The 24,310-nt window shown below is 41.5% G+C and overlaps 3 protein-coding genes across 5 annotated transcripts in view; 1 reads left to right on the top strand and 2 right to left on the bottom strand.

Moving 5' to 3' along the window:
• Positions 1-4,928, bottom strand: part of LOC116843751 — a 119,160-nt gene extending 114,232 nt beyond the window's left edge. For all 3 annotated transcript variants that reach the window (XM_032814473.1, XM_032814474.1, XM_032814475.1), the window contains exon 1: positions 3,906-4,928. The gene's annotated coding sequence lies outside the window, so the exon portion shown is untranslated. The remainder of the gene's footprint in view (positions 1-3,905) is intronic.
• Positions 1-24,310, top strand: part of LOC116843753 (solute carrier organic anion transporter family member 74D) — a 332,001-nt gene that overhangs the window by 76,560 nt on the left and 231,131 nt on the right. The window lies entirely within an intron of this gene.
• The window catches only part of LOC116843758 (odorant receptor 13a-like), an 8,955-nt gene continuing 6,884 nt past the window's right edge, over positions 22,240-24,310 (bottom strand). The window contains exon 6 of the mRNA XM_032814491.1: positions 22,240-23,284. Coding sequence (XP_032670382.1) covers positions 23,219-23,284 — 66 coding nt within the window. The 3' untranslated portion in view covers positions 22,240-23,218. The remainder of the gene's footprint in view (positions 23,285-24,310) is intronic.

Raw genomic sequence — 24,310 nt, 5'->3', positions numbered from 1 at the left:
GGGGGGAGGGGGACGCGACGCAAAGCGGAGCCGCGGAGATTGGCAACAGAACGACGGGAAAAAAGTTCTACGGATCCACAGAAAGCCGTGGCAGCTGGCGATTTTAACGAGATTCTTTTCAATGCAGTTCACAGCCCGAAAGAGTGCAGCCAAACGCCCATAGACGTTTCCCCTGATTTTGAGAGTCCTTCATAATGACGATCTGTTTTGCATAAAACTTGTTAAAGCTCACGTCGAGTCGATTCCAAACATGTAACTCTCTGATCTGAACCTCTTATCGTTCTGCACTGGCGATTTCCGACTTGTTATTCGCCGTGTGACAATTAATTGTCGCCAATAAGATTTCATTGACAAGTTTTGTTGATTAGTGTTGTTTAACGGCAAACAATAGACATGTGGTGCATGTCATATGCAATTAGATTAGCTGCCACTGCCGGCTGATTTTTGTCTTCGCTTACATGGCATCATCTGTTGAAATCGGGACTCTTTTGCGTCATTTTTCTCAAAAGTTATATTTTTGGAATCGACTCGATGTGAATTTTAATCGTATATAAAAGAAAGCTATCGTTATTCTCCGAAATCAGGCCGAAACTTGGCCGTCATCTTCGATCGCGCTCTCTGCCGGCGCGATATCGACTGTTTTTAACACAGTTTTCGGCCGCGTTTACGGATCTCCCGCCGGCCGATTAACATTTTTCGCGGCAAATCGCCGCTCGTCTCTGCGCGCAACCTCGGCGTTTAAATATTTTATACACGGGAGCACGGATGCGCGAAAAGAGGGGAACGTGAGAGAGGAGCCTGTGCGTGCGTGAGTGCGTGCGTGCGGGCCCGCACGGAGCCAAACGAGGGTAATTTCGGGGCTTGTGCGTGTTCAAATAAATACACGGGACCGGGCGAAATTACCGCGTTACAAATTTCATAATGGATCGCAGATCTTATCGTGTGCACAAAGTGTCGGAGAATTACCGTTCATGCCGCAGCTCGTGAATCTGCACGGCGGTCTGATCGATTCTTCGAGAAGGTATCGCACGATACCGTATGTAACACACAATTAAATTCGGCCGAACCTAACGATAGAATTAAATGGGACGTGATGGGCCAGCCGGTGGAAATCGATCAGCCGGCCGGCTGGTCGCAGGTGTAGACTTTCAGTCTCGATAATTGCGTTTTCCGCTTGTGAAGTCGGCGCCTATAGATTCAGCGGGCGGGTTTGAGAATCTCGCCGGCGACAGAAAACGATCGAGAGAGGCGGGAAAAGCAAGCCGAGATCAAGGGAACTGGAGCATCGAGGCGTGGCGCTCAGACGTGCGCATCTGTTCGTTCTATTAGATGAAGACAGGAACGAGTCACTCCTCAGGTGGGATCACCCGGAGAGCGGGTTCTCGTTCTCGGGCTGCCGCGACGTGCATCGAGACTCATGCTCGTCTTATTCTACGGGAATAAGGCGGCTGTGTGCGCGTGTGTACGGCGAGTCGAGGCTCTATACGTGACCTTGCAAGGCCGCTTCTGCTATCCTCAAGCAGGTCGTGTCCCGAGACAGCTTTTAATAGTCGCGACGACTAATGTATAAGTTTGCGCGAATAATATATAAGTTCGCGACAAATATCGAAGTAATTTAGGCCCATATTCGTTGTCATTACTTGAAACTCGTTTCAGATATTTAAATTTGAATTCAGAGTTAAATAAAGATTCGAATTGCAGACACAAATGTCGCATGTATCATGTAATTCAACTGAGAAACTTATATCTAGCTCTGAATAAGGTTCTGAAGTTCGCATTAATTATTATTACTTGAAACTCGTCTCAAACGAAGTACTCAGATCTGAATTCTGAATCAGACGAGAGTTTCATTTAAATCGCAATCACAGATATAAATGCTACATATACTGTAATTCACCTGAAAATTTTGAACCTAATTATGAAGGAAAATCTGAATATCTCACATGGGACAAGTTTCAAGTGACAACTGAACTTGTTACTTGAAACTGATCCAAAGTGAAGTATTTAGATTGCAATGTAGAGTTATATGCGAGTCTTTTAGTTGAGTTTACAAGTGTACTTATTATTACATGTATCATATAATTCAATCAAAATATTCAGATCTGATTTTGTATTCAGACCTGAGTATCTCATGTGAGAAAAATTTTAAGTAATTATTATCAATACCTTAATTGCTTGGCTAGATGAATTATTCGTTGAGATCTCGTGAGATTACTGATTTTTTTTTTTTTTCGATAGGAATTCTTCTAATTAAGTAACTGAAAGGGGGGAGGGGGGTACTGTTATTATTTCTCGCGACGCTTCAGCCTTGAAACGGGATACCAACCGGAATCGACGGTCGTTTCGTAACAAATCGCCGAAACGATACTCAAAATTTCGCCGAGTGATACGGAATAATGAGTACACGCGATATTTCGGGATGATGGATAGCTTTATCGTAATTGAGGATGATCGCATCCGTCAGCTTTTGATGGGGCAGCTGCTGTTGGCAAGACTTAATTATCGTTGGCAGCTTGTCGTATATGCAAAAGACCGATTCTCCCGTGGTCGTTGTAATTTTAAGTAACGAGTTGAATGACGGCTCGGGGGAATTGTGGGAAGGAAACGAGATAAAAGGCTCTTTGACTTATTAATTTTTCAAGCGTCGACATCGCACTGTAAGCCGGTGACTCACATAGATCCTTATCCATTTTCCTCGAACAATCGCGGTATCCCAATGAAATATTTCTCTTGAATGTCTTTATTCTTAACATAGACACGACTCAACGTACGAAAACCTGACAACCAAATAGCATTATTATCGAAAAGATTATAAGATGGTTGAAAAATAAACAGATGGTTTGAAAATCTCAATAGACACAAACGTGGAGTTCTTGACACTATAACTACCGGTGATTGACTGCTTATACCAGAGCGATTAAAAACAGGTTTTCGAAGAAAAACAGATACATAATACGAGGAAGGAAACGTACTTATTTTTTAAAATTTTATTCAATGTCAATTAAAAATATAAAACGCGCCGTTCTGACTTCAATTAATTTTTTAAGAAATTGTAAGCCGACTATTTTGACCACTTTAGTCAGTAATTCTGATGTTAAAAATTAGTGAACGATTGCTAGAACTTGAGTAATCAGATGATCTGTCAAATGGGTCGAATAAGTAATGAAAAAATAGTTTTTTTTCATCTTCTTCGTGTTACACTCGTACACAAAATAAAATCTCAGTTCGTGCAATATTGAATAGGGATAAAAATTCAGTGACAAAAAATGATATTTTTGTTACCGCAACTGGAAACATTTGTCTCTGGACATTCAGCTGTACTGATTATAATTTGATTGCAATAACTAAGAATAATTGACTGAGTACACGGAAAAATATTATAGTTTCCCTATTTTTCACATAAATTCTTTTCAATTTTATAATGTTTTTAGTAGCGCAAGAATAGACTGTTAATAAGGTCTATTCTGCTAAGGAATACAGTAAATTTTACTAGAAACATAGTAAATTTTTTAACAGCACATTTCAATTCCTAAGATGTAAATATCACACATAAAAAATCTCATTCTCAATCCAATTATTGCCAAATGAGAGGACAGTCAATTACAGTCGATTCAGTCGATTTATTCCTCTGTTACAAAATTCTACAGCAATGTTTACTATAAAATTCTCTTCGTGCAGAAATCGCAGGGTTTTTTCTGTTCCTGCAACCGAGCTTTCCTATTCTTACCGGTCAAATTCGGTTACACCAACGGAAAAAAATCGTTTATCCCGTGTATTTACTGAAACTATAGAAGACTCATGCTTGCATCTGATCCTTAATCGATGAGCTGCAGAATTTTCGCATGATGTAACGCGTCGGGACGCGATGATGTTAAGACAGAGAGATAATACTAGAGAGCACTAACCTGTTAAATGTCAGCTGGATGCGGCAGGCCATGCGGTGAGTTTCATCGGCGGTCTTAGGCGCTGCAGCCAGATGATCGATGAACTTGCCAGCACGTGGACGACGTTCGTCAGGGACGATAATGCGCGGCCTGTTGCGTTATTATTCTTCGGGGCTGGGAGGGTACTCAGACAGCTGCGCGCCGCGCATCAATTCGCGAATTCAATTCACTGTTGCGTGTCACCAATTTTTCCGCCAGATCGTTGGCCGTTGTTGTCATTTACGCCGTCATTTACACGTCAATTAACGGTGTTCGAGCGCGCACGCGAACGTGCGAGCGAGCGCGCGTGACGCCACGGGAAAAACAATTCCGCATTCACATCGCGAACTCCGCGACCTCGTGGAACGTTCGGTTCAGTGTCTGCGCGACGATAGAATTCGCGAATCACGAGTGATCCACGCTCCTCGTACGTTGCACTGCTCGCTGGGCGAATGTCCAATTGCGACAGCGGGGCTGCTTGCACGTTGCTCGCGTGACGAAGCCACGTTCGGTTGACATAATCGGGGGTTCGAGCGCGATTGTGCGAGGGGGAGAGAATCCCGTTGAAGACCGACCGACGTGGCGACGGGTAACAGGTGCCACTTGTCCGCATAAGAGATGCTCTCTGTCTCTTCTCCTCTTGCCTCCGCGATTATTCGCATCTAGGTGGGCCCAGATCGTCACTCCCCGCGGCTAGCAGCTTAGGACCATAGCGCGTGAAAATTCGTAGTGCGACTCGCGCCAAGTTCGGAATCCTCATTCCCGAGGTATAACCACCGTCTCTCGCGTCTCTCTCTCTCTCTCTCTCTCTCTCTCTCTCTCTCTCTTTTTTTGCCTCTCTTCAACTCCTCTAATAAATATTTTGCAAGGCGCGCTTCTCCGAATGCCCTCTCATTTTATTTGCATACTTCTCTTCCCGCTGGAAGAAGACGACGATCAGGTGGGCGATTAGCTCTTACAAGCTCCATTAAAAATCGAGGCGAGCCGCCGTGATTAGCCACTTCTGCTAACTACTCTATCGAATGTCGCAACGCCACGAACTCGGTGTCGGCATTCCCGGCGAGCTCTCTCAGAACTCTCGCGCTTTTACTCCCGTTCGAATCGGAAACGAGTCTCCTGTTCCGAGTCCGTTCATTTCCTCTTGGCGCGCTCCGAACGACACCATCGACGGTAACGTGGCGACGTTCATTCAGTCATGGTCTCAGCCGAGGTCTCTCGTTCTTCCTGTCTCTTGCCATGTCTCCACGGAGATCTACCCGGCCGATCGATCCCTGAGTCCTGCTGCCCTCAGAAGAGACGGCCTGACGCGCGAAGGACCGGTGGTGCGTCTCCAGGGACCAGGACACAGTACGTCGGAGTCCTGGAGGATAACGGCGGCGGCAGGTGGTGGTGGTGCAACAGGGCGAGTTGATCAGGCCGCACGCGAGAGTAAGACGAGAGGAGAGACTGAGCAAGGTGGTTTCGTGGTGGATCCGTGCTGCGTGGTGGTCGGGTAGTTTGTGGCTGCGAGCACACAACTCGAGCCTACGACACGGCGGCGGCGGCGGCGGCGCTCCGCCGCTCCGTCCTCGTCCTCGCGGCGTTTCCTCCTCGCTCTTCCGACCTCTCGTCGTCTCGCTCGCTCGCGTGTGTGCGCGCGCGCGCGCTTCAGCCAGAGAACACGAGGAAATCCTCCTCCTCACACCGGCGTGCCGCCGTTCGCTCCCTCTCTCATCCTCCAGCAACCGACCCTCCTCCTAGCCACTCTTGCACGACGATCTCTCTTTCTCCGGCCAGCAACGATCGCGCTCCTCCAAGCGATCGTCCATCGGCCGTCCTCGTCGCGCGCGAGCGGCTGCGAGGGAGAGAAGAAGCGCTTCCTGATTCCGGTGCACGTCGCTCGTAAGCGACGCGCTCGAGAGTCGCGGTACTCACGGCGGAATCGGCCGCTACCGGCAGGAGGACTCAAGAAATTGGTTGTTTTTCTCTTTGCCGAAAGTTCCGTTCGTGAAACTTTGGCGTGCTAACCCCGCTCATTTGCATCAGAAGCGGATTTATCTGTTCATTTCGCATGGACGTTATCGCGGAAATGGACAGTCGCGATTTCTCGCTGAAGGTGTTTCTTACTGAAGATGACTCTTATCCTGTGAGAGAAAAAATATTTAAAAAGTAAAACACATATTTGTCCGGTGGGGGCACTAGGAACGTATTTGCTCGCACTTAATTTTTCCTGAGAGGAAGATAAGGGCCTACAAGTGTCGTGCGCTGGATGTTAGTGCGAATAAGATCGAACAGAAGGATAATGATGTTTAACAGTGTTAGATGCGCGCGTCGAATATCTTTCTAGATTTTCAACATTATTGTTGTATTGTTGTTCAAAATTGACAAATGCGATTCAGGGTCTGTTTGACGTAGAAGGTGGATTTGTCGTGTACATTGAGGAGTCCGGAAAAACAATCGGCGCGTGTATCTAATACTGTCAGATATCCTCACATTCAAATTTATTCGCTCTAGGTCTAATTTTTTTCTCCACTTAGTACATACTTTCAGGACCTTTGATATATAGTTTCTAATTTTTAATGATATATAGTTTACTAATTTCTTTTGTTTAAATAGAATAAACAATTGCTTTCATAGAGAGCAGCGATTTTTCGGAAAATTTTTTAGGGAAATGTATACTTTCTCATTTGATTTCGTCCATAAAGCTCCGCGATAACTCAACCCATTTGCATCAGAAGCGGATTTACCTGTTTACTTCGCATGAATATTATCACTGACAATCACGATTTCTCACTGGAGATAGTTCTAACTGAAGATACTTCTCGAGCACTGAGAGAAAAAATATCTAAAAGGTAAAAAGATATTTGTTTTAAACTAATTTCTTTTGTTTAAATAGAATAAACAATTGCTTTTATGAAAAGCAACGATTTTAGGAGAATATACATTTTCTTATTTAAAAATGACCTTTTCTCGATATAAAAATAAGTATATTACTACAAATAAATATGTTATTAGCATCCATCGAATAAGTATTTTTTGTTCTTTAAATATTTCTTCTCTCGGTGTACTGAGTCTTACTGAAGACGTGCTGTAGAAATCATTCAGTCACAAAAATCCTGTGTTTTCAACTTGTTTTATCACATTCGATGTCTATTTCTAAGTAAAAGGAGAATTCTGATAAGCATGTTTTTCAAATCTAACGATGTAAATGGGTTAACATGTTTTCGCAAGGAGAAAGTGACATTTTCAAATGAGATGCCTTCTGATTCTCCGAAGATCTGGATGCGTGGAGTTGCGACCTTTCGATACCGAACACGGAACACGTTTGGATGCGCGCGTAAGAAGGCGAGACTATCGCGGAGCTAACCGTTGAATCAAAGTGGCTCGGATCTCGCCGTTTGTTTCCGGAAGTAACGGAAGCAACCGGTTGCCGAGATGAAACCCGAGGTAGTGGACATTGTGTCAAGAACACTCGAAAGTAGGACGACTTTCGCACGGCCTGTGCCACCTCGTTGACCGCGCCAGCGAGATGAAGCAACGCGACCGCCAACGTGACGCTTTTCACGATTGACGGCGCCGTTCACGGACGGGCACGTGCCGACTCGCGCGCGCGCGGTTTTCATCGCGATTCGTTAAAGATCATTGGGTCGAGTGACTAAGAATCAATTACCAGAACACGCTTTTATGAAGCGATTTATCCGGCGCAATAGCAGGAAACGAAGTCCCCTTGGGGAGACTTAACCCTTTGATACCGTCTTGCTTTTTAATGGTTCTGCCAAGAGTGCTAGAGGAACTTTTGAGAAAATGAAGGAGATTTCTAGACAAAAAATAAAAAATAATATATGTGCACCGCACGACGATTTTCGATCGCAAAATCCCATAATTACCCAAAATTCGAGACGCACGGATTTAAAACAAAATTAATACTAACTTTGAACGAAGCCTCTTGAATACTAACGTAAACGATCAGGCCTTTCATAAAAGAAGCGAAAAGTGCTACGAACGTTATTGTAAAATTCCATGTAAAGTATGCATTTTTCTCTTTCTTTTTCTTTCTTTTTTTCTGTCAAAACATAACTCCAGGTGTTTAATAAAGCATTATTTCCTGCGCTGTTTTCCGAATAAGTGATGTATATTATGTTTATTATTATCGCTATTTTCCGGTTAGTAGATGATATTTTATAGTCCTATAGTGGAAATAATTTCAAAGTATATGTCAAAAATTACAAGTCACATGTGAACAGCGTCATGATGATTAGACCAGAATTGAAGTATGCATTTGTGTAGATAGATAATATATCGGTGTTCGATATATCGACAGTCGAAGCCAAAGATATATTGCTTCTTTCACATCTATGATGATAAATGATCTAATTTGACGTATTTGCAAGTATACGTCACCAAGCAGACAACGTGCATCTCTCCTAGTGACAGTGTGCGGCAGAAACGCCTCGTCTGGATGAGGCTAAAGCCTAAAGCTCCGCATGAATCCCGCACTTTTAATTAAGTAGGCTCGTGCGGGGGGTGCCGCTTGTAAAACGTTCGATTTGCCTTAATGACAGAGCATACTTGTGTGAGCGCACTTAAATTATTGTTAACTGTCTTCTCACGTAATACTTTGAATAAATATTGAGAAGCGTAAATATAAAACACCGACGCGTATAAAAGACGACGGCGCCTTTTAATATCCGGAACGGTGAGACGTCTCATAAGTCATCTGGCAAAATTTTGAGTGCTCGCCCCCCACCTGTGCGATATGAAGCGTGATGAAGTCGAGAGTTCATCGCGTTCGTAAAATGCCACTGCGCCGTGATTTCATACTAATTGCTGCCGCGCATAATTAGCGATTCTTTCGGTCTCGCTTATACACCTAAAGTTTATTAATATTTAATATAATGCTTACGACTTTAACCTCTTGACTAGCGGAACCGCAATATTGCATTCACAGAAAGTAGCCAAAATTAGCAGAAACGCAGTATTGCGTTGTGATATTTGTGATGGTTCAATATTTCTAAAATTGGGTATTTAAAAGTTCTCGCTTTACTCGATAGTTAACTTCAAAATTTAAGATGGCAGAAATAATATAGCTGATCTAGAATTGAAAGAAATGTTTTGCGAAAATTTTGAAATGTATTTTTGAGATCGTTTTTTTCAATACTGAATTTTAAAAATAAAATTTTAGTCGGCATATTGGATCCATTATTTTGAATTTTCATCGATTAATGCTCAACACATATTAACGCATATAAAATTTAAGTCAGATTACAACGAGTGGCAATTGGCGCGCATTCTCTAGAGAGAGTAGAAAAAAAAGATATTCGCCGGTATGGCGCGTTCGAATCTCTCACGGGAAATCTGACGCGAGGTGCGCGGAATCGAGTCCGCTCGAGAACGTGTCATCGCGGCACGTCGTTTACGCGGTCCCGGGCGCTGCAATAAGATCTCAAAGTAATTACAACGTGCCCCCTGATAATTTCATGGGCGTTTTAACGACGTTCCCTCTCCCCCTACCCGGTCGGCGTAGCGACGCGCGCACACTCTTATGAATATTGACACAAAATCAAACTCCACAACGGCGATCCATCGACAGTGGATCCCCGTAGTCCCCAGGAGAGCCGGGACGAGAGAGAGAGAGGGGCGAGAACGAGGGAGCGCGCGCACGGAGGGGGTCGAAGCGTCGATATTCGGCGGGTTATGCGATCGAGGGGCCCACCCGGCGTGCAATTAGAGGAGTACAGTTTTCATTCGTTTAACCGGCTATGCAGATGGCCGCTGCTTGGCCGGGGCCGGGCTTCGCCGCCAGAGCGAATATCGGCAAAAACCGCCTCGGCCACCCGGAAGGTAATTAATGGGTAATCGGCGCGCTCCTCTTTTTCGCGAAATGCACTCCCGATGTAACCCCGATAAATGCGACGGCTCCGCCGTGCCCCGCCGATTTCGATCCCGCCCCCTCCTTCAATGTCGCAGCGGCGAAATTGATCCCGCATAGTTAACGAGACACACGGGAGAGATGCGTGGGAGGGAAGGGGAGAGAGAGAGAGAGATGCGTGGGAGGGAATGGGGAAGGGGAGAGAGAGAGAGCTGCGCTGATAACGTGGCACTCGAGTTCACCTGGTTTTCGCTCCAAGAGAGAAGTGCGTTCCTTCGGAATGCGATAATGCGCGGGCGCTCGCGCGAAAGGCGTAATGAGGGAACCGCGACGGGGGAGAGAGGGAAGCGAGGCGCGACGAGGGTCACGCGAATAATAATAAAAAAAATAAAGGAATACAGAGGGAGAAGAAGGAGAAGACAGGCGATATCGGTCGCGGTCAAGATTTATGCTCATTGCCGCTCCAGCCGAATGTCTCTTCACGAGGCGGGCTTTTCGAGAGGTAACGGTGCTGCACGGAGTCGTCGAGACCGCAGCGCGTATCTTAATTTGTGGGCTCCGGCGCGAGAAATATTAGGTTCGCGGGGCGTCTCGCGAACGCAGGGTGCATTTAGTCACGCTCTCGCGCGGCTACCGGTATCCTCTCCCGTATGGAGGACGTTTCGGAGAAGCGTGCGAGATGCCAAACAACGCCGTCCTTGTACCTCGTCGCGGATGCGTTGGTCCTGTAGAGAGTACGTGGTACTTTACGAACTGTGTGAGTCCCGCGCAGAAATTTCCCAAGATTTTTCCAAACACAACATTGACTTCCCGATGAAGCCATCATTTTTTGGGAGATTGGAACGGATTCCAATTGAATCCCACAAAATTTTCTATATGCGGAAATGTCGATATATTTTTGTGGTCTGAAATAGGGATTCCCATCCTTATTATATTCCTTAATTATATTTATAACTCATTTAACAGAATAAAAACATACAAAATATTCTTAAAGTGCTTTGAATATTTCACTAAATAATGATTTTATTTAGAAAGCCATTTATGTTCTTTGTTCAATTCTAACATAAAAAGACCAGAAAGAATATTAGGAAATTTTGGATCTTCAATTTGATTTGATTTGAGGTGTTATTCGTATGGAATTTTCCCAAACTTTCCCAAGTATAGCATAGATTCCAAACGGATTATCCAGTCTTGCTTCAAATAGGTGTATCTTACTGTATATGATACCAGTTGGAAATTTCACTCTTATATTCGAACTATAGAATATTTTCTAGGATCTAATAGGAACCTGTTCCGATTTCCCAAATATTTGAACTGAATTCCAATTAAATCCCAAGAAATTCTCTACGCAGAAAGAGAGACAGAGAGAGAGAGAAGAAGAAGAGGAAGAAGAGAGGAGCGCGGAGATTCACGTAGAGCGCGCGCTTGGATGAAAAGAAGCGAGGTCGAGAGGTCAAAAGATGCGCCGAGGATACCAGCGCGGTGAAGAGCGAGTCGAGAAGAAGCCACCGATGGGCGCGAGCCGGCTACGACACCATACACGGTACGCGGTGTATGAAAAAGCCATAAATCGCGACTAATCTGGGAGATTTATGCACAATAACGAGCCCTACGAGGAACTTCCGCCCATACGAGCGCGTCATGTGAGCGCGTAAGCACTTCGCTTTTTCCCTGCCTTTTTTTCTTGATTCTTTTTTCACTCCGACGAGAAAGCGCGAATTTGCGTGCCACATCCGGAAACCACGCTGCGAGCTCTCGGGAGGAGCACAGGGGGAACGTCATCTTTTTCTCCTTGTCCACTTCTCTCGTCGCACTGTTCCGCACCTCGAGCGCGATTCAGGGCGCGGAATGCCGCAATTCGTCATCGTCGCGGGCGCGAAACGCGATTTTAACGCGACACCGCTCCCCTTTTTTCTTTTCTTCTCTTATTCTCTCGTCCACCTCGTCGTTCTCATGTAGTTTCCGCCCTGTATGCCGCGCGTACGCCCAGCTCGCGCGGGCTGTTAATTTTCAGGATAAGATTGAGGAGACGGCGAGAGAGACAACGGGATGCGCGCGCGCTAATCGTCGCCGAAAATTCATTATGCGCCGGCCGGTTAATCTCGTCCGCTTGTCCGCCTCCCTTGTATCTTCATTAAATCTTCGCGTCGTCGCGTACAGATATTATCGTGAGCATCGGTGTTATATTACGTGCTAACTACCGTGTAGTCGCCGCCGTCAATAGTCCCGCCGTTCCTCGGTCGCGCGCGTCCGGAGTCGCGCGAACGAATCGACCGATCGGCATATTCGGCGGTGTCGAGAAAAATTTATAGTCGAAAACTGCGGATCTCGAGATATCAGCACTCTGGAAGTTCCTATGTGAGTATCTGTCATCTTTTGACAAGGGACAAAAGTCTCCCTGGCTTGATTGGAAATCCATTCTATGGTCCTGATCGGTCCCAATTACTTATCTGGTTTCTGAACACAGACAAGTACATACTGCATTCAAGTGAATGTTGTTTTAAGTATTTTATATATTATTCGCGCAAATCTATGACAAGTTCATCATATATATAAACATTAGATTTATTCAACATACATTCTAAATCCAAGTAGGTTTAGCATTTCTTCCATCGGGAATATTAAATTAAGATAAAAAGAAAGATTTACTTCTTATTCAGAGGTGAACCAACTTTTTCTTCGATGCAGTTTTACGATATTCTTGTAAAGAGGAAATGAATACTTGTTTTGGACATGATAATGAGCTTTTCTAAAATTCCTAGTGAGTATATTTCAGGAGTATTGTCAAGAAAATATATTATGTTGACGGGTAACCATTACTTATAAGAAGCCAAGTAAACTGAATAATTGCTTTTCTTAGCTGTAGAATGATAGTTTTTTGTGTATACAGTAATATTAGGTCTTGATAAATTATGTAACGTAGCGTGGTAATCAAGTCCTTTCATCCAAAGAAATATAATAATTATAATCTCTTCCTTAACGAGATCCTATTATATGTGATCTCAAGAGGATTCTTTTGGAACTGAAAGGAAAATATCCTAAGAACTGAAAGGAAAATATTCTAAGTACAATATTATTTCTTTTTATCAGAAAAGGAATAGTTCATTTCTAAAAATTTTTGTTTAGAATCTGAGATTGTAGAAAATATTTTTAACTAATTAAAGTGTAATTATCTGTAACTAGAGTAAATTACTTTTAAATTAGGATTCTTTTTTGTTGCTAGAATATTTTTTTTTTATTTTAGAAGAATCCTTTTGTGGCTATATACAAGAGAATTCCGCTAAGGATGAGATTTCTTGGATGTCAATAATAATTAAAACCCAATAATACCGCTTTATGCAAATCAGGCTGCGATCAACCTGGTCAGGACTATGGGATGAATTTCTGGTCGGAAAATTAGAAATTTCCGGGTCAAGCGGAGAGAGCAGAAAGGCGTGTGTCTTTTTACGGTTAACTGTCGCGGAAATCGCGTGCACGTATCATCAACCTCAAGCAAAGGACACGACGGAAGTGAGGCGGCGAACGAAGAAGGATGCGGCCGGCCCACGCCGAGCACGTGAGAGAGCACGGTCGTATTTTCGGGTGAACCACTTAAAGGAACGCGGCAACAGCACGAACGTACGGACGGCTCAACGTCGGATTTATGTCTCCGTTAGATGAAATGTGCGAGATAAGTGAAAAATCGCGCCGTGCGCGCACGCGAGGTTTTAATTCGCCATACTTGAGTATCGCCGCGCGACGTTCACTTACAGCCCGCTGTAATCTCGGCTGTATTAACGGTGTATTAAAATTTCGACTATGAATATACGCCCGCGAATCAGCTCGCCCGGCCTCGATGTCCCGTTAAATGTGGATCCGCGCCGAGGATATTTATGACCAGGTACGCGCTAATTACGGCGTGAAGTCGGCGTGAAGTGTCGACGGGGTAGTCGCTCGCGATGACGTCGATCACCGTTGTCGTGGTTGTCCGGTTTACCCGCACGGCTGCCGCCTGCGTCCGAATACACCCAAAGGAAACGCCGTGTGCATACTTCAGCGACATTAAAAAAGCGGCCTTAGATCATTAACGGACCGTAAAACGCGCGCTTGTTTATAATTATGGGCGCGAGAGTGCGACTTGTATGTGGAGCGAGGAGGTGCGATTAGGACCGGAGAAAGTGCAGGGTAAATATATGAATCGCGTTGCGATCACGACAGCGTTAGCCGCCTCTTTTGCACGCGCAAAGACCGGGAACTTCGTATCTACACTCCTCTCTGGAACACATTCTCCGCATTTGCTTGCAGATAGCCTTATCGCTGAACTGTTCGATCGTTTTCGATTACTTCGCGATGACTCGCGTCGCTCGGAATTCTATCTACGTTCGTCTCAATCAGGATATAAATCAGGATATACTTTCTTCTTACCGTTTCAATGCCGCCTTGCTCTCTAATGGTTCTGCCAAATGTGCTAGGATTCTTGTGAAAATAAAAAGTTTGGAAAAAAAAGATAAAGCTATAAAACAATACAATTTAATACAAAAAGATTAAAACATATAACACAATATATAAAATAAAAATAGAATATTATATATGGAAAATGTAATTTAAGAACTATATTATTATTCTTTCTTAATTAGCATTCTGAAGTTTGTTAATATACATTAACTATATTAATGATACTAACAGTATGACAACCCACTATAATTTTTTTAATATTTAATACCTTATCATTTCTAAAGATATATTCTTTTTTTAAGCGAATATATTTTTAGAGAGCTTGTCCTGGAATAGTTAATAAACTCTATCTATCTATTTATTTATCTATCTATACAAATGCATATTTACGTGGAGTTTCAAGGTCCGTATTAATAGTTATTGCTTGAAATTTGTCTCATATGAGATACTCAAATTTTTATTCAATGTTAGAATCAAATTTTCAATTGAATTGCATGATATGTATAAAATTATATCCGTAATTTAACTGAACCGCGGTTTAACTGAAAAAATAAGAGTATCTTACATGAGATAAATTTCAAGTGACAACTGTTAATACTTAAAAAGCGCTGTGTCGTGGCACTTTTCGCTTATCTTATAAAGAACGCGATTGCTCTCCTCGACACTCAAAAGATTCAATAAAGCTGCATAAATCCATCTTGAAAATCAATCTAGATCTACAAATATGAGCTCTCAAATATTGCGTAGGCTTTTATCTAATCGCGGAACAAGCTTTCCTTAAAAGTAGATTCAATTCGCGCGATGTTTTACATCGTTAACACCTGTCACGTGACATTGGACGAGTATAAATAGAAGCAGCCGCGAAACGGGATACCTACCAGGCGAATTTACTGGTAACGATCTCGCGAGGGTTACAGTTTCCACTGTGTCGGCCGCGTTCACAATTTCGCGCTGGCATCACGCAACGTTAGCCGGAGGTCGCTACACAATGATCGCCGGCGAGAAGTATTCGATACCACCACGAGGAATGGTACTTAAAGGCAGGCTACAGTTAGGTAACATGTGGCAAAGCGACCATCTGTCTAGGAAGCGAACGCCGCGGGACGAAGGCCGGGAGTTGTGCGAGGAGGAACAACGACATCTCGCTTCGCCTCGCGTCTCGTCTCGTCTCGTATCCTCCGTCCGCCTCTTCCCGGCCTACTCTCCGTACCAGAAGATGAGCCATTATGCGTGACTAGCTCGACTTCGAAAGGCGTATGCCCACTTGACTGCCACGGCGCGATGCAGAAGTGCTCCGCGCGCGATGATTGACGGTGAACCACTGGTGTTACGTCGCTGCCTCGCGAAGGCGCGAAGAAAGTTGCTCGTTATTCTGATTCGTATATCAAATTCCGCGAAAAAGTCAGTCTATCGATATTAACTTTTTTGCTACAACAAAAATAAGAAAAAGTAATATTACAAAATATGCAAGAAAAAAGAAAAGGAAAGAAAATATCAGAAAGCGAAACGACAGCGATAAAACTGCTAACACTGTCTAATTTGAGTCTGAAGAAAAAAACTAGTAACAGTACAAAAATCAAGTTTCGGAAACATTAAGAAAAATGTATAATTTTCCGTAGCAGAGCGAAAGGAATTGAGTGAGAATGCGTAAAGTATAGAAGAAGGTAGGTTGATCGCGGCTATGCGTGAAAAGTGTTTGGGACCAGTAGGGGTCCGCGAGTGTCGAAAAATGGAGCTCGCTTTCCACCGCGTCCGAATTCCTTTCATTTCGATATCATTTATCGATGCTGATTAATTGCTTAATTAGCGTGTGCGTATTTTGTAACACTGTAGCACCGACTCGGACGGATAATGAAGAGAATGAATCGCACTTTTTCTCGCCGCCGCCGATTTACATTTTAATTATGGAGGCACGAAAATATCGAGCGGAATACTTATATCGAGTGTTGCCAAATGGGCAATGGAGCTCGATTTAGCTCGCGTTCGCGCCAATATATCAACGTCATCGTACGAATTAATTGGCTGTACAGCTTGCATCTTTCATGTTTTCGCAGAATAAACTTCGGGCGTGCTTCCAATCGCGCGTCTTTCTGCGCGTCTGTACGGACTTGAACGATGCGTACGCAACGACATTAGTATCCAATGTGTCGTGAAGTCGGGTGTAGAATTCAGCAATATATAACATATGGATTTATCCACCTACACAGAAATATAAAATTTAATAATGCTTTTTGTTCTGTTAAATAATTTTTCTTTATAAAGTCATTTAGTGCCTTAAATTCTAGTACACGGCTTTCATTTTTAATTTTTTTTTATTGTATATCGTAGAATTTTTGGTGTTTTTTATTAAAATGTTAAATTTACTGAGATTTACAGAGTGTATTTTGAGTAGGTTTGATGCTTATGATGAACTTACGATAAATTTGCAGATATATAAACTTATATAATACTTCAAAGAAGTAACATTTGCTCGAATATAATGTATATTTTTCTGTGAAGGGGGTGAAATAACTGTTATTACTTTGCACGCGTGAACACAAGTATCGCTTTAGCGATGTCTCCACAATCTTTAGTCTCAAGGTAGAGATAATCCCCGGAGAAATCGGAGTAGCGCGCTCGCCCCGCGAAATAGCAGATTCACAGATCGATAGATCGATCGGCAGCGAGACGTAGCTCTAGTATGCCGGATGCGTCAGCGCGATAGCGCGGAATCGCCTTGCGCGAATGATCCAGGGCAAAGTTGTAATTTCTTCATCAGCGCACACGCGTTAACGAACCGATTTGTCGACCGTCTGGCTGTGTCGTTTGCACACAAACGTGCGGTTATCGCGGTCAAAATGCGAAGATGATATCTATAACAGCGAACTAGAAGCCGAATGGACAAATGAATCCGCGTCCCCGTTTCTGAGATTTGACGCCTCGAGAAAGTTGGTTAAATGTACGAATGACAAATGTCCACTTGCGTGAGGCTTCGTTCACTGGGACTTCGATAATTAAATGACCGCTTGATCGTCGACAGGCCGATCGATGGCGTGAGTAGCAATGAAGATGATATCTAGAAAATAAAGGAATCAATTTTCTACGGTGAATATATCGCGACTCGTAGCGCCTGCTGCCCCAGAACGATAAACTGACGCGACGTAGCGTGAAAGAAAACAATCACGAGGAAAACGTTATAATATTAACACGTTATAATATTAACACTAGAACTACCAACGATTAACGACCCCTTTCTGCCAAAGTGATCAACAGGTTCAAACCAATAGGTTATTGAAAAAATATGCAAGGGAAATAAATAGGAAATAAATAGAAAAGGGAATAATAATTTAAGGGAAAAAATATTTATTTATTCTTCAGTTTTATTTAGTGTCAATTGAAAACATGAAATGCACTTATAAAATGAAATAATTTTTATGAGAAATTATTTATCTATTTAGAAATTTTGTTATTTATTTATTTTTTAGTTTTATTTAACGCGCATATAAAAGACACTATTATACATTTGTGTAATTTCTATAGAAGTTATTTATTTAATTGGAACAATTTAGAAATTTTTTTATTATTTTCAGTTTTATTCAACGTTCACTAAAAATATAAAATACACCGTCATAAATTTGAGTAATTTTTAAAAGAAATTATTAATTTATTTAGAAATTTATTTTTAGTTTTATTCAACGTTCGTTACAAATATAAAATGCATTATTATGAAAATTTTTTAGAGATTTTTATAAGAAATTATATATTTACTTATTTCGAATTTTTTTCATAAATTTCTGTTTAGAAATTCATAGAAATTTATAGAAATTTATAGAAATTTCTATTTAGAAATTTATAGAAAGAAATCTATGTTCAGAAATTAATTTATTCTTTCCAGTTTTATTCAATGTTATTTAAAATTATAAAACGCACCGTTATACATTTGAATTTTCATAAGAAATTACAAGCCAGTCATTTTGACTGTTTTAGTAATTTAATGTTAGTTTGATCATCTGTGAAAGCGCGATATGTCCTTCGTGCACCGGCTCTTGGGGGTTAGAAGAAATTTCAATTACATGTTGCGCGATACAAGAGAAGATAGTTGATGAATTTCACTTGTACGGTATGTCGCGCGAGAACTGTAATCACGCCATAAGACGCCATGCACAGGCTGAAAAAGAATGCCGTAACAAATGCCCGTGAAACGGAAGACGTTAGCGAATCCGCATGCTGATTGACTCCTGATCTTGAGAACATGTTGCGTCTCGACACGCCGCTTTTCATCACGCATCCGAGAAAAATCGCGTCACTCTTGTGCTTCAGGGCATTCGGGACCGTTGTTGCGCTCGTAATCGCCTCTCTTACTGCCCCCGGCATTATCACAGATGCCTCGTTGCAGTTGCGAGAGGGAACTCTCACCTTCCGGAACGGAAGGTGAAGTCTCCGTTAAAACCCATTAATAATTTTGTGTCAAAACGCGTACTCGCGCACCTGAAAATTTTATAGAAAGAAAAAGACTTTTTCTGTAGACAAATAAAGAGATTGACTTCTTTCTTTTAACATTCAACGTTCATAAAAAATATAAAAAGCGTTATTATAAATTTGAATAATTTTTACAAGAAATTATTTGGAAATTTTTTTTTAATTTCTATTTAGAAATTAAGATTTAGAAATTAAGAAATTTCTATTTAAATATTTATTCTCTTCAGTTTTATTCCATATCCATAAAAAATATAAAAAGAACTATTATAAATTTGAATAATTTTTATAAAAAATTATTTATTTATTTATAAAAAATTTTGTTTAGAAATACAGAAATTTCTATTTAGAAATTTATTTGTTCTTCTCAGTTTTATTCAACGTCCATAAAAAATATAAAAGATACAAATTTGAGTAATTTTTGTAACAAATTATTTATTTATTCAGAAATTTTTTATTTATGTTTCTCAGTTTTAAACGTTCATAAAATATAAAAGTAGCGTTATAAATTTGAGCAATTTTAAAAGAAATTATTTATTTATATTTAGAAATTTATGTTCTTCTCAGTTTTATTTAATGTTTATAAAAAATATAAAATACACCGTTATAAATGTATGTAATCTTTATAAGAAGTTATTTATTCATTCGAAAATTTCTTTTTCTGGAAAGTGTGAGAAACTTACAATCTTGAATCACGAAGCAAGATCACAGAGATCGCAGGCTGGATTTTTGAAAGGATTTCGTTCTGGCCTGTGTGATTCGCGACCGCCACGGCCTCGTCGTCGTGTCGATCCTCCCGTCCGATACCGTCCGCGTGTACCTCATTTGCAAGCCGAAAATAAGTCGCTCGTATCGCCGAGGATCTGCACGATTTCGCGTGAGTTATCAGCGCGGTCGTCAGCGTCGACCGATGAGTACGGGATGCGCCGATCGTATATGTTGATCGGCTACCACCGAATGGTTAATTAAGCGCATCGTACAATCGACGATCAATTAGGTGTTCGTGTTCACGCGTCATACGTGTGTGTACGTTTTCATGGAGTTAATTAAGGAATCTAATCAGCGAGAGCGCGCGCACACACATCGACGACGATGTCGAACGTACGACTATTCTGGAATTTCATCGTAGCCAGTCATCTGCGGTCGCTTATTAATATTTTACGATGCGATTGGCACGCGCACGCGGGTGTATCCGTTTGACGGCGACGACGACGATGGCGGCGAAAAATGCGAGGTCCACTTGGGGAAAACGCGTGCGAGATAAATTGGCTAACGGCATCGCGATAGGAAAGCCAATTTCATTGGGATTTTTTCAGCGGGATCGCGCGACGCGCACCATGAGTTATGCGAAATCGTACGTCCGATTGTGAGGATCGACTTTGACCTCGTCGCAGTCGATCATTATTGCGCGCTACGTCGTATAGTGGCAAAGAAAAATGCGGATGAAACACCACTATGCGCGCGTTCACGCGGCGCGTCGAATTGTGTAATTGAGGCGGCGGATTATCAATCGATTTCATCGATTTTATCACACGCAATCGTACTGATACGATGTACTTTATTACGGTATTGAGACATGTGGTAGCGGCTCACGCTATCCACACAGACAGGTGTATGTAAATTTGACGGATAATTTAATCACGATTTGTAAAGGTCATGCCCCTTGAGTGGTTTATATACTCGGAGAAAGATTTGGTGATGGTAATCATGTAGAAAGAGGTGACAACTATATAAGTTTGTGCAGGTAGAATTAATATAGTTCAATAATCTATATACATTATAATTCGATATTTAAATATATATATTTGTATATGTTATTATGAACATTATAATTCTACAGTTAATATACATAGTTTATGATAAACTATATATATTATAATTTTATACTTAACATACATAATTTGTATATATATATATATAATATAAATGTATAACATATATAATATGCATTATAACGTTATAATTTTATAATTAGTGTATATTGTTTAATAAACTATTTAATAAATTATATATATTATAATTTTACATATATAAAATTCGTGTAATTGTCATCTGTATAGTTACCACCACTATGTCTTTCCCTCTGAATGAACGGCACATTATTCACATGGAGTTACGAAATTAAGATACAAAAGAAATACGTGGAAAGAATTACCAAAATTTGAATACAATTAACGAGCTCTCAGATGTGCAATCATCAATAAGAGAAAAAAAGTCGACACAGGATGTTAATTGTGAATATGTGCGAATATAAATATATATCATTATTGTCTAGACGTTTCAGTCAACATTTTTTATCTTCTTCAGCAAAAAACAACAAATTACAATATAGGATTCCGTATAAAATACTCACGTCTTTTACGGGAACAAACGCTTTCCGGACGTACATCGCTGTAATTTTTAAATAACAATAATAATAATATACCATAAACTCTAAATAAATTATTCTAAGAGAATTCGATTTCCCTTTGGAATTCTCGCCGATTTATTCGCCAAAGACGCGCGATTTACCCCTCCGATTCGTCCGAACGGAGGTCCGATCGTTGCTTTAGAGGAGGCTCAAACTGTCCAGGCAATTTCTTTGGACGGATGAAGAGATAATGGGTACACAAAATGTCTGCGAAGACTCTGACACGTGTACCTCGCGATCTGTCGCAAGATAATTACGAGAAAAATGAAAGCAATCGCTTCCTGTGCGTGTGCCCGCGCGGCGGCCGCGCTGCGTTTGAAATATATGACCGAGGTGCGTGCGTTCCGCTGTACGGCATCAGTGCGCGAGCAACCATACGTATCACGATCGCTATCAACTCAATATTTCACGCCAATGTGGCAGCCGGCGGTCAAATCCGGCGGCTGCGATTGTAATTGAGGTGAACCGAGTCAAGTCGAGTCGGGTTGAGTCGAGTCGGCGCGTTGCAAGCGGCCCAGGAATAGGAATCCTGTTTTTCGGCGGACCCATAATCGTAAAAGCCGTCGCCAACCTGTTCCTTGGACAAGCTTACGGTGATTCTAGCATTGGCCGGCCGGAATCGAGACACTCCGCGCGAATTCTCCGACTCGCTCGCCGATCCGTTCTGTAATACTTATCTGGCGTTGATAACGCGTTAACCTTAGAGCATCACACTTCTTTCGAGCCCACCACACCAGGTGTAGTGTGTGTGTGCACCCACAGCCACTTCAACTATCAATATTTCCTCGGAAAGTGGACGTTTCTCAACATATTTTTTCTTACACCGAAATGGAATACGACTATATCATTAACCACGATTGAGATTTTATAAAAAAAAAAAGTTAAGAGAGTTAAGTCGCAAAAGAAGCCGAATAAAATTTTTCTTCATTATCAAAAGGTTATTTGAAAATTTATAGTTCTTTTTTGTAACACCGCGTATTGTATAAAACTAATTATCATTTGTTAAAGGTAAAGAATGTAACTTTTCAGAAAGAAAGATTAAACAATGATTTAAAGAAAATCTATATTTTATCTTAACATGAAAAATTTTAACGTCAAGAGTGATTTCTTGCTGCTAAACAGCAGATGGGGCTGTACAGCAGGGGAGATTTGTAGAGGGAAGACATATTGAGAAAAAACCCTTTGTCATCAGAACAAAAGCACGTTTGCTGTTTGATGATCGTTAGAGAAACAAATCAAACACTTACCGTTGTTAATCACTTCTCATCATTTGTCATTTTTACAAACATACGTTACCTGATGCAATACAAATCATTTGTCTTAGGTCAGATTCATTTTTAGGTTAGGGTTAGAGTTATGCTCCAATTACACAGAAGTGTTGCTTAGAGCAGTAAACTAAAAGTAAGAAATTATTTGTTATCAGTGCAGGATCATTTTCTGCGGGCACTAGTATTTTGTTAAATTAGCAAAATTTTTTCTCTTAATGTCAAAGTTTCTTAATCCCCAATCTAGACTATTTCTCATTGTATAGAAACGGCGGGCATTTAAACAATAATATGGGTGTGGTACATTCAAGTGTAATGTTCTAGGGTACAATTAAGAACCCTGCAAAGGATCCATTAGCAATATAGCAAGTTACGGGGAGCCTAAGCGCTCCGACCCTTATTTGATTTATCGTATTGCTGCATTACGAAGCGCGAAATTGCTCCATTTCGTGTCGATAAGCAGACTGCTCTTAATCGGCATCTCGCTCGCGGAACGATACGCTAGTCCATTCGTTCGAACCGCGAACGTGTGAATAATTGCTGCTCTGGACGTTTATTGAGAATCGGCGATTTACAGCTGATTTCCGGGATTTTGCGATATGGAATTGCTAATATGAGCATTGCATCGGCGCGATCTTATCCTACGGATCTCCATCGGTAGAGACGACTACTCCGACATACCAACGAGCTTATTTATTTGACAAAGTTCAATAACAACCGCGATATATTTTGCACAGACTTTGCGCCGAAGTACTCACTTTATTCGCGATCGGCGCGATACACACAGCCGGTTTGCGTAGGTTATCGGAACTCGCTGCTGGCAACGAAGAACTGGTGGTTGCGCTACATGATTGCGTTAACTAAGAGCTGGGGGTTGCCAGATTCACTGATCGCCTTCCGACTGCATGGTGCTCAGCAGAGCGAAGAAGGAGTACGAGCCCCGCATGATCTACGAAAAGTCACCGATGACACTTGGGATAAACCATCGACATCTTCCGCGCGACCGCTCTCGTGATGCAATCGCGAATGATGAACGACTCGGCCGGCGCCGAAAGAGGCGAAAGAACGCGCCGCGGTGAATTTAACTGTTCGTAACACGACGATCGATCGTCGTGCAGAGTCGTTCGCTGAGTTTCTGTGACCGGTCGCCATGAAGTCGTATGGGCTCTAGATGTTGGAGGTTGGAGATTGCAGAAACTGAGTAGAATCTCAAAGACACGAATATATAAAATTTTCAGACTAACAAGTAAACCTACTCAAAAGTTACACTCCAATTTTTTTCTAATTTGGCACAAATGTAGAAGTACAAAAAATATTTAGCTTATATTTTTTCATTTAGGCCCACTTTGAGTTTTACGGACAGTTTATAGCTTTTTAATGTTCTCACTCTTATTATCAACAAGTGCAAAAAAATGTATAAGAAATTAAACTGAATACAGGATATAGGCTTTTTTGGTTTGTTGATTATAAATATGAAGTCAAATGTATTATTTGACAAAAAATTATTAAAAAATAATTAAAATTATTTGTATAAATAATAAAATATTTAAACAAAACATGTAAAAAATTGAAAAAAATTATTTATACAAATAATTTCTCGGTTTGGCCGAGATCCCAACCATTTTGACTAATTTAGCACAGATTTGAAATATTTCGGTTGGAATCTCGGCTAATAAAATTTAAGCCGGTATTCATAGTCGAATCTTATTTCAAGACCGTCTTAAGTAATGTCTTAAGATGCGAATACGGCTCTATAATCTAGAGCCGATCATATAATCATGATATCTTAAGATAGTACTTAAGATAATCTTAAATATAAGATCTGACTATGAATACCGGCCTTAGAATGCTTTGTGTCTCAGTTATGCCGCTTTTGTTAAAATTTTAATTAAAATTGCTGGATTTCTCTCTCTCTCTCTGTCTCTCTCTCTCTCTCTCTCTCTCTCTCTCTCTCTCTCTCTCTCTCTCTCTCTCT

The sequence above is a fragment of the Odontomachus brunneus genome, unplaced genomic scaffold (genome assembly GCF_010583005.1).
Source record: "Odontomachus brunneus isolate Ranch 3 - 2012 unplaced genomic scaffold, Obru_v1 Obru_scaffold_035, whole genome shotgun sequence".
Lineage (NCBI taxonomy): Eukaryota > Metazoa > Arthropoda > Insecta > Hymenoptera > Formicidae > Odontomachus > Odontomachus brunneus.
This window is presented reverse-complemented; position numbering and strand designations above follow the sequence as displayed.